At 35.7% G+C, this 17,195-nt stretch overlaps 1 protein-coding gene across 1 annotated transcript; it reads left to right on the top strand.

Annotated features, from left to right (window-relative positions):
• Positions 1-6,124: 6,124 nt before the first annotated feature.
• LOC129271566 (uncharacterized) lies at positions 6,125-16,940 on the top strand. Its single transcript, XM_064107018.1, has 3 exons — positions 6,125-6,415; positions 10,123-10,289; positions 14,977-16,940. The coding sequence occupies exons 1-3, from the start codon at positions 6,281-6,283 to the stop codon at positions 15,623-15,625; spliced, it is 951 nt and encodes a 316-aa protein (XP_063963088.1). The 5' UTR covers positions 6,125-6,280; the 3' UTR covers positions 15,626-16,940.
• Positions 16,941-17,195: the final 255 nt, after the last annotated feature.

The following is a 17,195-nucleotide window of genomic DNA, read 5'->3' as shown; positions in this document are numbered from 1 at the left end:
GATTTTAAACTTCTAACATTGATGCGAAAAGTTTCCATTGGAATTATTATTTTTGTTTCACTGAGATCATTATGTCTGGATTCACTTATATCATTATGAATATACCTCGAGACCGTCCAGTGCATTGTGGTGATTTTATAAAAGGAAATATACTCTGTCGTGAAGTTATTGGTTTGGTTTCTTTTCTCGCTCACGTGATTAGCCCGGGAATAGCAAGGAAAAGATCGTTGAGGTGATAATTCTGTAATTAACCAAAGGGAAAAGTTTTTGATGGTTTTGAGGATTTTGCTTCCAGGAAAATCGAAAGTTGGAATTATCGTGGTAAGATTTTAAATTTATGATAAGTACATCTTTTATATTATAATTTGACACTTAATTTTAATTCTTAAAGGAGAAAATAGAGAGTTTTCGCATTTACTACGGGGGAACTCTCTACAACGCACCAATTCCTTTGAAAATGCAAGTTAAATCACAATGGAGAGCTGGGAGGCTTTTATCGAAAGTTGGTAGACCGGGACTGCATTGGAATCTCTTGCACATGTGCAACGACATAATTATTTGCAATTGTTTGTCCGGTGCAAATCTTCAGATGATCTGCTATCCCAGTCCACCAACTTTCGACGAAATTGATTGACATTTTTTTTTTTTTTTGGGGGGGGCTGTTTCAGATAGCAATAAACACCTGTCAAAACAAATCAATCTATTTATAATTAAGAATGGCAAGTGCGTAAACGCTGACCACATTTATTGACATTTACTTGATTCGCAAGAAGTTTATCAACCACATACGATTTGAAAAAAATTGATAAACAAATAGATGCTTTATTTGGAAGTTTGGAAAATAATGGTGTTTTATCGTGAGAAAGTTCACCCGTACGTAGATTGGTGGTAGGATAGCATATAAAACGCACCAGCCCATGAAGTAAGTGTACGTGATGAAATTCATACAGCAAACAAGCATTCCCTGATAGTGGTAAATCATTTTACAAGGTAACGATTTTCTTTTCTTTCGTAAATTGGATCCGGTTCAGCAGGTGGTTCAGCATGCAAGATGTTCTTTTGTATCAGGCATCAGTCTTTCTGAAATTATATTTGAATAAGGGTATGTATTCAAAGGGCTTGTTATTTTGTACGTGGTCGGTTGGCGACTGAAGTATGGGTGTCGATCGGTGTTCATGGTAGCGGGGGGGGGGATGACTGATACAAATTTTCTCTGAGGGATTTTTTTTTATTTAGAGGGGGGGGGGGGTCAGTGGCTCCATGAGGGTAATTTTGTGTCCAAACAACATTGGGCATTTCTTTTGGGCATTTTTATTTATCCAGTGTGATGAAAATTGTATCCATTCTAAAGTAATTGCTGCTTATTTTTAAGCAAAAATTTTTAAGGGTTAGCATAATAATTTTATAAAGGGCAAAATTTATAAAAAGTTGCGAATGAGCGAGCAAAAATTCTCCTTCATTCATTTTTTTTTGGGGGGTCCCAAGCCCCACATATGAAGGCCAGCGGGGGGGGGGTCAATCCTTCCAGCTGATCTTTTTTTTTTAAGCTCATTTCTACAACAAGACTAGGTACTATGTACATGTAAATATTAATAAGAACCCAAAGCGCGAACTGAAATCTTTTGAAAAATTGACCAGAAAATTAGAAGCACTCTAACTTGTAGGTTTTCATGGTCATTTCCATTACATAAACTCTTTAATAGTTAACGACATTCAAATGATACATGAAATGTTATTCAGTGATAATATATTATCAATATCATAACATTATGTATTGTCATTTTTCTTTGAATGGAATACAGAATGTCCCTCATAGTGAACAATTTTATTGCTTATACTTCTCATGCTTCTGGATGATCTTCTTTGCCGTTTTATGATAACATGATCTTTAACAATTATTAGAAAATTGAAATAAGGGGTGCTTAATCCACTTGCGTAAAGATGGGAAGGGGGGCTCGGGCCATGAATCCGCCCTAAAAAACATGACGACCAAGAAAAAAAGGGAAAGAGAAAGAAAGGGGAATGAAAGGAAAAATGATATTATTTCTCTGAATAAGTCAAAATATATAACAAAATTAGATTTTTGTATTGAAACAGGTCAACATTTTTGCTCGCTCGCTTCACTCAATCGCAACTTTTTTTAATTGGGCCCCATACACCATGTCTTGCCGCCTAAATTTATTATGGGCTAATTGCGCTACTGCCTTATTCCAAGGGGGTTTAGAGGTCGTATCTCCTTGCTTTTTCTTAAAAACCTATTTATCAATATATAGACTCAGCTATTTATTAATATATAGACTCAGCTGAAACGTCACCAGTCCTCTAATTAAAGTTTTGAATGACATTGAGGTAGCTTATAAATTAGTAAGGATTTTTTTTACTCATGTTTATGGATCGACATTTATTGTAATTCCATTACCTTGATTGTGTAATCTGTCCAATTACATTTCATTCTGCATCTCTGTTTAAAACTTGATTATATATAACATGTAAATTGTATACACAGAAAACTTATGAAAACGCTCTTATATTTTATTTCCCGTCCTATGCTTATAGCGACAATGATATTATTGTTTTAAGTATTTGACTCCCTCTTATACCTATGGGATATTATCAATTTTATATCTCTGCTTCACTGAGCAAATCTTTTCCTTGAGTAGTTGATATAGAAAAAAAACCACAAATCAAATAAAGTCGTTGAGGTTTGATGGTCACGAAACAAACGTAAAGGTTAAAGAAATCAAGGACAAATATGTAGGCGTTAAAGGTCTCTGACAGGTACTTTTAATTACCTTTAATCAGTGAAAATAGTATGACTAAATTGGCAACTCCCCAACTTACACATAAAATGTAAACTTCTGCCAATTGTGTAGTAGAGAGTACGTGTCATATGCGGCTAAATTAACCCTTCCCACCCACCCCGGAAGATTTTCTTCAAATCAACCAAGAGGCAATGTCCATGTGATGTGGAGGACAATTTTTTTTTAAACACACACACACAAAAAAAGAAAAGTAAAAATGCAGAATAGAGGTAGAATTAAAATGGATAGGCGAGAAAGTGGAGGTTAGAAAGTAGAGTAATTTTCGGAAATGAGTGTATTTCTCAAAAGGACTGGAAATCAGAAAGAGTTGAGAAGCTTGAGTAGTTGGAGAGGTGGGAGGCTTAAGGGAGATGGGATAATGTTGGCTAGAATCGGCGAATGGAGTTGTAGAGCATGCAGGAGTAGAAGATCGTTTATACCTCCATGTATATATTCAAGCATCATCCTATTGCGCTAGATTTGATCAAGAGTTTGCCCAACAGAATATACAAAAAGAAAATACCAACTTATTTACATTGAACAAACTTCCCGATACAATGAAAACGAAACAGATGGCGTAACCTTATAATAATCGGTTATACCATTTATTTGGGTACTAATAGTTTCCGGACAGTTGTATCACACTCGAATAAAAAAAAGAGGTTATTTTAACTCATACAATAAGATCTAATCTTTCAAAGCACTTCCGATTCGATGTTTAAATTTCTCTTAAAATATCAAAACGATTATTAAGTAAACAGAAGAATAATGCATACAATTGGCGCTTTACCCAAAATATACACCCTGCATCATTAGGCAACATCCTCTGACATTTTAAATAGAAATGTTGTATTTTATATTTTAAATTATATTTTCACTCATTATCGGACGGTACTCAAATTTCATTACTTCATTTTTTTTCTTGGTCATGAGAATCGTTGGGGCTCCATGGTTATGATAGCCCCCATCTGTATGAAATGACAAAGTGAATTATCGGTAGCACGTCCAGAGAATAATTAGGTTATGACTTGAGTAACATATAGGCCTGCTCAGTGGAATAGAAAGTGACTAAGATTGCTTAAACATGTTAAAGGTGTATTCCGGGCTGAAAATAACACGATTTGAACAGATAAAGAAAAATCGTAAAAACAAACACTGATAATCTGATCCAAATCGGAAGGAGTACGTTATGACATTATAAAGATTTGCACTATTTCGGTGAAACAGTTCTAGTCATGTCTTCATGAACATTCAATGAGTAAACTAAAAGTGCAATTTCCCCACTTTTTATTCAAGTTTTGTTCTCCAAGAATTAAGAAAAAATGTATTAACAACTTAATTATGCATAAGATATTCATTGCTGCAACTTATTTTTATTATAAGGTAAACATACCAGCATACCATACCCACATGCATGAAAATATGAATATTTATTATTTCATGTAAGAACGTAAGGAAAGTGGAGAAATCATCAGCCCACCTAATGAATATTCATTACAACGTGCATACAACTGTTTTCACAAAATATTGTTAAAGGTCAAGTCCACCCCAGAAAATTGTTGATTTGAATCGATAAAGAAAAATCAAACAAACATAACGCTGCAAATTTCATCAAAATCGGATGTAAAATAAGAAAGTTATTACATTTTTAAGTTTCGCTTATTTTTCACAAAACATTTAAATGCACAACTCAGCGATATGCAAATGAGAGAGTCGATGATGTCCAACACTCACTATTTCTTTTGTTTTTTATTGCTCGAATAATTCAATATTTCAATTTTTACAGATTTCACAATAAGGACCAACTTCACTTAACCATAAACTGTTAAAATAATGGTAATTCCACATGTTCAGGGAGAAATAAAAAATTTGTTTCACTTGTCAAGAAGGAGAAAGTAAGAATATTTCATATTTCATACAATCAAATACAAAAGAAATAGTGAGTGAGTGATGTCATCAGTCCCCTCATTTGCATACCGACCAGGATATGCATATAAATGTTTTGTGAAATTTAGCGACACTTTAAAATGTCATAACTTTCTTATTTCACTTCCGATTTTGATGAAATTTTCAGTGTTTTGCTTGTTGGATTTTTCTCTTTTTATTCTAATCAACTTTTTGTTGGGATGGAATTGTCCTTTAATCACAGACATCTCACATTAATGAGTGCTGGGCATAAAGGAGATAGTGGAACGTACACATTATTAGTAAACAAAGTGGGCAGTAATCCTTTCCAAGTACGGTTCACCCCAACACCAATTCCCCTTGTGTATCAATTTTTTGCTTGAAGTTGTTTTACCTCATTTGTATATACATTGTTGTTTCTTGAATAGATGGGACATGAATTATTGATGTTTTTTGGCATGTAGGGATTTTCACGATCGAGGACGTAGAACACTGCCCTCATCGTTCGTATCCAATAACTAATAGAGAGTTTTCGCTTCACAACGCACAACGGATTCAAAAAGACGATACATTTATTAAAAATCCTCTTCGAATAGTGACAATGAACAGCTGGGACGTCTTTGTAAAAAAAACGAACAACAAAAAGAAAACAAAAACGGAACAGAAGTTTGGTCCTAAATTTCGGAGCTGACGGAAAAATGCAAATACGTCATTTGTCTTGAGTCCAGGACGAAAGTGCTGTTATGATTCACTGATTTTCGACAAAAGCTGTTTTTGTCATTGAAGTGCTTTTGACAAAAGATTTTCCGCGTTATAGAAATCTTCTGCGTAGTGATTGCGAAAATGCCCTAATTTCTCGAAGATGTACCACCTCGTTATATCTCATAAAAAAATGTTTGAGTAAACGTGACCCGATCTGCTTTTATGAAAATGGGCCACTTTAGAATGAACTTTGAAACATAATATACAAGCTCGTAGATAACTTGTTGGAGTGAGTTCCCCCATCAGTTGTTTCAGAGTACATTTTTTAAATCAATATATTTACTGATTTCAAAATCGACAGATTCATGATGTAATTTTGCTCTCGGGGGGGGGGGGGTGCCTCATGGGAGATAGTGATGGGGATGAGAGGATTGAAGAGAGAGAGGGGGGATACAGATAAATCCACATTCAGAGCACTGTATCCGAATGGCACACCCCTAACTGGGGACTGGTGAAGGGGGGGGGGGTTAAAAACTTTCAATGGGTAATGCAACGAGACAGGTGTGCAGTTATGTCAGTGCATATACTTGACCCCTCCCCTTAGAAATAGCCACAAAAAAGGCATCGAAACTGAGTACCGTGTAGTACAGATGAAAAAGAAAGCCCCGTCTGAATATGATAGGCCCACCCCCCCCCCCTCTACTCCCTACTACTAGAATCATGCCATGTATATCAATGATTCGGCAGTTTTAAACCTCAATGCATGAATCGATAGAACTTTGGACAATTAGTATTAAACTTCATTATTCAATGATCGTTGCTTGATGCATCGTCGAGGACAGATCTGACTGCGCGGTGTTGAAAAAGAGACCATGGATGGCGTAAGAAAAGATGGCCATTCGGTAGATGAGGAGGATACCAATCAGGTCAAGGTATTCCTGTGGTGCAGCCCTCGGACCGTATCAACTGCCTTGACTAAATGCATGAGTTTTATCGAAGGAATAGAGGTATCGGAATTTCGATACACAGCAAAAACGCCGGTGTTAATTATTTTAATACCAGCCTAGTATCTATATCGGTCCACACAAGAGAGGTGTTGAAACAACACTGGTTTGGCGTTAGGCTGACACAAATTTCGCATTTAAGCAACACCAATTAGTGTTAAACCAATATCAGTTTGATTCGTATTAACTGGTGTTGTTTCAACGCTTTTCTTGTGCCTTCTCTTATGCACTTTCAAACAATACCTTAAAACATTTCGCTTCAATTCTTCTTAATTTCCTTTATAATTTCCTAAAATGCGCCTTGAGCACTCTAGAGAGTGGATTTGGCGCGATATAAGTCTAATTATTATTATTATCATTATTATTATTATTCTCTGGTGTGGACCGATGTACTGTAGATTCCAGGCTGATGTTAAATTAACACCGGCGTTTTTGCAGTGTATAGTTATTTATCTTGGAAGTGGATGGACATGCGCATTTTGGCGGTACTTGTATCTCTGTTGAGTCCTTCAAAGTGTTCTTAAAACCTTATTCACTTTCTAATTTCTTTATGCACCTTGAGCTACAGTCGAATGGATTTGGCGCTTTAAGGCGACCGCACACCTTACGACTGGTCTGCGACCCGATTTTGGAACAAATCACGTTTTGCTCATTATCTGAAGATGTGAATGGAACATATCATTTTATTTGAGGTTAGAATTAATTGAAATAATTATATTATAACAATTTTGAAAAATTGCAAGCCCTTATTTTGGAGTAAAGTCCAAATTAGTTTCAAATCGTAGCCAATCGTAAGACTGCTATGACGTCATTACGACTAGATATTAAATTCGCTTTTATTCTAAGAATGATGATAGCATAGTCACAAATTTGATCATAGGTATTCGTACGATGATTTCGAACATTACACAGTAACTTATTCCAAGTCTCAATATTAGCATCAAATTCTATTACATTTTATTCTGAAATCGGGTCGGAGACCAGTCATAAGGTGTGCGGTGGCCTCTATACTTTTGAAGGAAACCAAAATACAAGGAGAAAATCTATCTTATCAGAAAGAATAAAATGAGAGGAGCAATCTAAAACTTGTTTTATCAGAATCGTTTATAGAATAAGCGACTTATGGAAGTTTGAAAACTATTGTTGTACTTTATATGGGGATCCTCAAATTGATAAACGTGCTTCAAATTGGCTGATTTTGTAGACAACTCTCATTTTGTTTTGTAAACAAATTTTCGGATTTTCCCCATTACCTTTCAAATTGCATCTTGCCTCCTTTTGAGCCCAACATATGTCATGGGAAATATAATTCACACCACGAATGACAAGGTCAGGAGGAGATGATGTGAAATATGTAAAAATAAAGTGGACATTTTGAAAATGTGTGTACAAAACAAGTGGAGAGTTGTCCACAAAATCAGCCATTTTGAAGAACGTTTGCCAATTTGGGGATGCCCATTGAAAGTACAACAAGACTTTTTAAACGTCCATAACTTGCTTATTTCATAACCGATTTTAATGAAACTTGTTTTAAATTGTTCCTCCTATTTTACTCTTTCCAATAAGACTGCTTCTCTTCTTGGGTTTTGGTTTCCTTTAATCTACTTCAGTTGGTTTGAATTCCCATTCAAGTATCTATTTTGTTCATGTTCTTGTAAATATAGTATAAATTTGATAGAAAATGTAATATCACTGGTAATAAACAATTACTTCATTCTCGATTTCTTGGCTGATATATATAGATTGGATAGGGGTGCAATGTGGTACTTGATTCAGGATAATATAAAGATTAAAATCGGAATGAAAAGGGTGACCCAGGACTGAAGTGATTTGAATAGATACAGTAAAATCAGAAATTTCATCAAAATCGGACAAGGAATAACAAAGTTATGACATTTAACAGTTTTGCATAATTTCGGTAAAACAGTTGCATGTATGTGTTCATGAATATGCAATCAGCAAGCAGATGATGTCGTATCCCCACTTATTATTTTGTATTTTCTTTTCTGAAATCATCTTCATTCATTTTTTTTCTTTCAATAGTGAAAAAAAAAAAAAACTGATTAATTGGTAAGATAATCAATGCTGCAAAATACAGGTGCGACAAACACACATGCATGGAATTGTGAAATAATTATGATTTTATGTAATATATATACAATATTATAAGGGAAAGTTGCGGTACAATACCATTAACCCATCTAATGCATATTCATTACGGTCGACGTACAACATTATAACTGTTTAAAATACATTGTTTAACTTTTGGAATTCATTAACTTCGTTATTTCTATGAGATTTTGATGAAATTTCACTGTTTAGCTCTGTGATTAATACTCTATGTATGCGCATAATTATTCTCAGCTCCCCTTTAAAATAAAATAAGTCTGCTGTTTTTATGTTGGTGATTTACTTTTAGAGCGAATGTCGCCCTGGTAAATCTCTTTAAACCCTATTTAAAATTACAATGAGTCATGTTCAAATACAATATACTTTACCTTTGCACTCATAATATGCTCATAGACTATTGTGTTGATCCAGGGTGTTGGGGACAAATGCCCCCTTCTTGGCCAAATATATTATAAACCATGCATGTATAGTAGACTGTGCCACTCTTGTGTCCCCATTAGAACAGAAGATAAAAATAGATCCCCTTTTCAAAGTGAAGACATTTTTTTATTGCTTTCTTGTAAAAAAATATATATCTAGGAAAAAAAAAGAAAAAAAAAATCAGTGCCCCCTCCAAAGAAAAAAATATAAAAACAACCTCAATCCGCACCTGGAAGGCGGCGGGAATAAAGTTCAAGTGTTTGATAACAAAACATCTAAGATAAATATGACATAGGATGTCAACATGGATTAAGAAGAAGGCTTGATACTGGCCTACATTATACAAGTAGGGTTATATTTCCTGGGTAAAATCATCAATTTCTGTTTTAATGCATTAATTGTGACGTAATGAAATTTACACAATGCACTATCCATTGCTATTAAAATTAGATATCACGTTTCCATTGCTGACTATCTATCTATCTATCTGTCTATCTTCTATTAATCTATCCACCTATCATTTATCTCTCCATCCATCTATTTATCAATCTATCTTTCTTATATGTATCTGTTTAAATATTTATGTCTATCTTTCTGTCTGTTTATCTTTCAAACTAATATCTACCCATTAAATTTTGTTTAAATAATTATGTCTGTTTATCTATTTATCTACGAAAGACCAACTAATGACGAATTAAAATCCAATTTATAATTATACAGCAGTTAAAAAAACGTTCACCACCGCTCCTGAAAGAAAAAGAACTTTATTCATCATTGTCATCATGAACCATTGAAAAATTGAAATTCATGCATTTTATATTACGTAACATAATGGGGCAGCTGCTATATACTAGCTATATACTATATGACGTCACATGTAGAAAAAAAAAATTGTAAAAACTTTCGTAATCTTTGATATGTTTGATGAATTTTCCTCGAACCTTCAACAATACATTTTTTAAATAATTTTTCCGGTATTTTTACAAGAAAATTTTCTTCAGGGTGAACTTCTCCTTTAATGCTACAGAACATTAAATTGGTTTTCTTTTCACCAAGAAAAATATTATATCTATAGCATTTGAAGTTGCAGAAGCATGATAAATATGCTTTTATTTTTAACATGTTATTCATAGTATAATTATTTGATCTGTCCTTCATAGATCTGGTCGGAACCATTTGTCTATTGTTATCTGTCGTCCAAAGAAGTGAAGAAGAAACTCAATATCGATCTTCCTTTCGTTCTCGAAGGTAACGAAGACATATACGCGAAGACCACGGAGCTCATACGGACCTTCACAGGGTCCAACGTCGTCACCGAACGAATTGTGTATGAAATCATTCATTTATGATATCCTTGAGAAAGAACCCTACTGGAAAGAACACAGTGTGTTCACAGTGTGTGTCACAGTGTGGAACACAGTGGCGTAACTACGGGGGGGCATGGGGGGGCACGTGCCCCCCCAATCGGCTGGCAAGAAAAAAAAAAAAAAAAGACGGGGAAAAGGAGAAAAAGAGGGAGAAAAAAGGAGAGGCGTAGTAGAGGAAGAAGAAACTAGTGCATATATTAAGTTATATATATGATATATTATTTTATAATATATTATATTACATAAATATTTTTTTCATAACTTTATGAAACATATTTTGCTGAGGGCCTATGACATTGTGTTCATCATTCCTGGTGCTCGCAATTTCTGTTTGATGAAATGTGTAATCATGTTGTACTAAAACATTCCGTTTTCAAGTCAATATACACCATATACATGTATTTCCTCGCACTTCGAGTTATTGTTTTATGTAGTGACATGCTTCTCTTTCATGACTACTTAAAAGAGATTGCCCCTTTTTTAAAAGTCTGAATATAAAACATTCCCATTTAGTGCTTACGTTCGCATTAATGGACTGGTGAGATATGTCTGCTCTTCATGAATTCCTGAAAACAGTCCTTAAAATTTTCCCTTTACTGGTCTGAAAACTCTATCAGAAATTTTCAGCTCGCGCTTCGCGCTCGCATAATTTAGTAAGTGAAATACGAATGAATTTTTACAAACAAGCCTAAGAATGCCCCTCTTCAGGTCTGAATTTCAAAAATTTCAGCTCGCGCTTCGCGCTCGCAGTATTTGATTAGTGAGATATATATCATGTTCATGATTACAATGAGTACAAAAAGTGCTTCATGTGTTAAGGTGTAATTCTTACAAAATCAGCAAGCGCTTGACGCACGCATTAGATTACTGGTGAGATATGTATGCTCTTCATTAATTCCTAAAAACTAGTACTTTTGTCCCTGTATGGGGTTAATTTATACAAAAATTTCAGCTCGCGCTTCGCGCTCGCATTGTTTGTTTAATGAGACAGGTACGTATCATGATTACCAAAAATTGCTTATATCCCCTTTTTAGGTCTGAATGTCAAAAATTTTCAGCTCGCGCTTCGCGCTCACATTATTTAATCAGTGAGATACATATCTGTTTAATGACACAGTCCTTAAAATGTTTCTATTACGTCAGTATACCTGGCAATTGAGCGTGCTTCGCGCGCCCAGTAAATGACTCAATTTCTTTGCTGGTGCCCCCAATGCCGTGATCCACGGTACGCCACTGACGAGATATATAATCCTGTGGTGCTAAAAACTTCCATTTTCAAGTCAATATACACCAAATATATTTCCTCGCACTTCGAGTTATTATTGTTTTATGTCGTGACATATGCTTTTTTTTCATGACAACTTAAAGCGATTGCCCTATTCTAAGGTCTTCATATAAAACATTTCCTGTCCGTGCTCACGTTCGCAATAGAGGATTGGTGAGATATGTCTGATCTTCATGAATTCCTAATATCAGTCCTAAAAATGTCTTTTTTTCTGATCTGAATATCAAAAATTTTCATCTCGCGCTTCGCGCTCGCATCATTTGGTTAGTGAAATATGTATGGTCTTAGTGAATTCTTACAAACAAGCCTTAGAATCTCCCTCTTCAGGTCTGAATTTCCTAAATTTTCAGCTCGCGCTTCGCACTCGCAATATTTGATTTGTGAGATGAATATAATAATCATGATTACAATGACTACAAAAAGTAATTCATGTGTTTATTCTAACAAAATCGGCAAGCGCATGGCACTCGATTAGGTGACTATGGTGAGATATGTATACTCTTAATGGATTCCTTAACAAAAAGTAGTCCTTAAAATATGCCTGTTTGGGGTCAATATATACAAAAATTTCAGCTCGCGCTTCGCGCTCGCGTTGTTTGTTTAGCAAGACCGGCATGTATCATGATAACAAAATTTTGCTTATAATGTCCCTTTTTAGGTATGAATAACAAAAGTTTTAAGCTCGCGCTTCGCGCTCGCATTATTTAATTAGTGAGATATATATATGTTTAATGGCATTGTCCTTAAAATGTATGTTAGGTCACTATACGTGGCAACTGAGCGCGCTTCGCGCGCTCACGGAGTGACTCAAAATTTTTGCTGGTGCCCCCCCAATGCCGTGACCCACGGTACGCCACTGGTGGAACACAATGTGAAATCACCTTCACACTGTTTAGCATTTCAACAGTGTGAATCACATAATTCACATAGTTCACCATGTGAACACGCTGGAAACAGTCACACTGTCGAGGTGTCCACAGTGTTAATATATATCCACAATGTTGATTTTGAGCATTTCAACAGTGTGAATCACATATTTACATAGTCGACCATGTGAACACGCTGTGAACAGTCACACTGTCGAGGTGTCCACCGTGTGAATATATCTCCACACTGTTGAATTTGAGTATTTTAACAGTGTGAATAATACTTTGACACAGTCCACCATGTGAACACACTGTGATCACACTGTGTGACAATGTGTTCTTTCCAGCATAGAGATTATGAATAATGATAACAAAGATGATGATGATATAATAGTACCGGGATATAATGGTAGTGATGATGAAAATAAAAGACGGCAATTACAGCGATACTGATGTAGCTGTTATGACACTGAGGGTAATAATTGCAAATGATATCAATAATATCAGAGTGATATTTTTGTCAACAATATAGAAACGTAAAATACAATAATTCCATAGATTGAAACTGACTCTAAAAGATTGTGGTCAGGGACCAATCCAAAATTGGATCGAACGTTTCAATCGAATAAGATTGAATTCTAAATCTATTAACTTCAATCCAACTTTGGATTGATCCCTGATCGCAATCTATTTCAATGTAATGAACTTAGAGGGTGTACTATAATAGCAATAATGACAATTAAAGATGATATTCATCGTAATGATATTAACTGTAATAATGATCTTGATAAAACAAATCGATTGTAAAATAATAACGATAATCAACTCTATTGAATTCTCCTCGATGACAAACATCTTTAGAATAAGGATAATGATGAAAATAATGACGGGGTCCCGGGGGGGGGGGGGGGGCCACTTACATTGACGAGTGGATACCATGCGCGACCAAAAAAACACGTAAAAAGGATGTCTTTTTCAAGATAGGGCACGTTACGTACGTAACGTGAAAAGGGTGTCAAAAACACAAAAATAATGAAAAAAGGGTATCTATTTCGTTAGGAAAGCTACGTGTTTAGGGTCAAATTTGCGGGGATGATAAAACAAATTAAAATGTTTTATAAAGGATGTCCTTTTTGCTCCAACACTACGTGTTTAGAGTCCGATTTGCGCGATCGACGTGTGGAAGGTAGGGCCGTACTAAACCAAATGATGTGTAAAAGTAACCGACGACCGACGGACCCGTGACATATCGCTGTACTTGTTTAGGGGTTCATTTCAGGGAATACTTGTCAAGAGTATCGTTTTGTTTCCAATACTTGTTAAGGGTAGGGTTTCACAGGCCAATACTTGTTAAGGGGTGCATTTTAAGAATATGGAAAATACGTGTTTAGGGTGCTTTTCGAGACCCCATGGTCGCGCATGGTATCCACTCGTCAATGGAAGTGGCCCCCCCCCCCCGGGGACGGGGTTTACCGTATTGACGACGATAATAATACAACTATACTACTAAAATATGACAAAAAATGATGACTATATAATATTTCATCATTACATTAATAACCTACGCGAACTGTGTGATTTGTCCGTTATAATCATCCTCCACATGATTCCACTGATATTCTCTCGTTGAAATTCACACCCCTTGGGGTAATCGTTATCACACGTTCAGCCCATTTGATTTGAATGGTACATGTGTATGTCGGGGGGGGGGGGTGAATTCAATAGTAAAAACGACCTTCAACAGCACGGAAGCTTTGAAGTGCCATCCGCTTGTATTTTATCTTGCTTAGTCGACTTAATGCATTATTTTGATGTCATAAGTCGAATTACAAATATATATATATATATACATATATATATATATATATATATATATATATATATATATATATATATATATATATATATATATATATATATATATATATATATATATATTCCGTCATTAGGGAGTTTTCGCAACACAACACAGACACTTTCTGGAACGTTAATCATCTATTTTTTCAATTAAGCCCTTAATTACAAAGCAGTCTTTGTCGAAAATCAAAACAGCTGCTTTGTCCTGCATGGACTCTTGACAAACGATTTATGTGTATTTTTTGTCAGATCAGAATCTTACGAAGATCAGCTCTCCCGGTTCACCAATTTTCGACAAAAAGACCTCTCAGTTGTTCATTGTGATTTGATGGGCATTTTCAATAGATTTTCTATGTTGTAGAATCCTTATCCGTGGCGATTGCCAAAACTAGCTAATGTAACTCACCATGACGTAATTTTTATAGGCCGACTTGGCATGAGGCTCTCAAGATTTGACGATATATTTGGCAATGTCGACATAATAACGCTATTGAATTGCCAAGACAAGACAAAGTATCTCGCTGTGTAGATAGGGCACATAATAAAGCTTCGTTCAACTGGGTAACAAAAATGTAGGCCTATAGTGTTTTTAATCTAAGCTGACATTTTACGATGTACGTAATCTTTAACCTGTAACAGGTACGCTAACGTCAAACCAAGGCTGGAGGCAGCTAGAGGGCGCTTTGTCTTTGTCAAAGACATGTGTCTTGGTATCAGCAAGGAAACCTACCAATATCTTCCCAAAGGCTTCAGACATACGTTTCTCATTCGTACGCCAGAGAGGGCCCTATACTCCTTCCGTAACTCATACTACCATCACGGTAAATCTCACGGCCTCCTGGAAGGTCCCGCAGCCGACTACGACACATTCGATGTCACTTGCGACGATCCGCACACGGACGACGGCTACTATACCCTGGCAGTCTATGAGTTCTGGAAGTACGTCCGCTCTGAGTTGGAAGAGGAACCCATCGTCATCGACGCCGATGATCTTCTGACACATCCAAAGGAGATGTTGAAGAAGTATTGCGAGTTGGTTGGCCTTCCCTTTAGCGAGTCGCTTCTCCAGTGGGACTCGTCCTTAGACACCTTCAAGACATGGAAACAGTGCGGGGACGACCAACTGATGCAGATGGCGGATTTCTACGGCAGGGCGATGCACAGTTCATGTTTCATGCCGCCAAGCAAACAGGTACCACGTGACCAAATGACTCCTGACGTCATAAAGGGAATCGAGATGACGATGGCCTCGTATCAGGAGATGTACGAGCATCGGATCAAAATTTAGAGACATCTTTGACATAAAACATGTGTAGGGGTTTGCTTTTATTTCTTCATCTATGCATTTCATATAATCGAAGATTACAAAAATAGTCAGGCGCGGATCTCGGGGACATAACTTAGGGGCACTTGCCATCCTTACTTTCTCAAAATCTGAATTTAAACAATACTCTGTGGTATGCTCTTTCCCTTCTGATTTTGTGACCCTCTATAGGATAAGTGAGGATGAAAATAAGTCCCCTTTTGTCTTTTTTAAAGGTTGCTTGAAAATTTTTTGAGGCAGAGCAAGTAACTGATTTAGAAAAGATGACACCTTTCCCCCTCAGCAGGAGGGGGTGGATCACAAATAATTGTGTGTTCCCTTCTGAAATTTTGGCTCTAACCCTGATCATAATACGTAATAATAATCAAAATAATTTATGATTAAAAATAGAATAAAAGAGTAAATAGAAAATCATTGAAAACTTAATTTTATAAAAATACGAACAGTGAAGTCTGTCATCACAAGCAAAGGCCGCCTACCTCCAGAGATAAACTCGTCTTACGACCAAAAGAAATAGGCCTATTATACTATAAAATACAAATAAGACATGTCGGTTGATTTATGTTATCTATATTTTTGGAAAAGTTTCCAGGTCATTTTGTTTCTATTGACAATATGAGGAGTTCTATTCATCAAATTCAAATCTCAATAAATAAAGTGTGCATTTTGCTTTATCCCTTTTGCTGTACATTCAGAAAATGGAGAAATTCTAATTTGAAATTCCATTTAATTACTGTTCACTATATGATTTATACACATGTACCTATTATAGGTAAATTGCCAATTCGTCTATTGCCAGCTCGTCCACTCATCACGCGGTCTACCTTCATTTTTTCTGTCCATTAACATTTCGTCTTACAACTATTTGGTCCAATCATCACTTCGTCTAATCACCTGTTCGTCAATGAACATCTCGTCTCAATACCAGTTGGTCTAATATCAATTTTATTTTCATTCATTTCGCCCAATTTACACTTAGCCCAATTACACCAAATGGTGTATGGACTAAATGGCTATTGGACCAACTGGTTAGTAGACCAAATAGTTAGTGGACGAAATGGCAATGAGACCATGTGGATAGTGGATGTACTGATGGTAGACCAAATGATAGTAGACGAGTTGGTAATTAGACTAATTGGCATTTAGACCAATTGAAAATAAACCACTATTATGTACATCCCGCACTAATTTATATATTTTTAACGATACATAATGCAGACTTGGAATCTAAGAAACCAGCAACCGAATATTAAAACGGCTATCGTGGTATACGAATTTATATCTTTGTGTTTTTCTCCCAAGTTGATTAGACTCACTAGTTACAAAAATATCGAAATTGTAATTCCTGCCCTTTGCACGTAAGACATACCACCACCAATATGCATTGTTTATATTTCAACTATGTGTAGAAATGGGTGAAATGTTGTATGTTTCAGACAAAATAAGACAAGCAGAGTTTTGTCCCATATTTCTCCTGAAGGAAACTTCAAAATTAAAATTTCAGGCAAATTCAAATTCAAATAAATGATTTTGA

This window comes from Lytechinus pictus, chromosome 11 (assembly GCF_037042905.1).
Source record: "Lytechinus pictus isolate F3 Inbred chromosome 11, Lp3.0, whole genome shotgun sequence".
NCBI lineage: Eukaryota > Metazoa > Echinodermata > Echinoidea > Temnopleuroida > Toxopneustidae > Lytechinus > Lytechinus pictus.
Note: the sequence above shows the minus strand (reverse complement) of the source record. Positions and strands in the feature narration are given on the sequence as shown.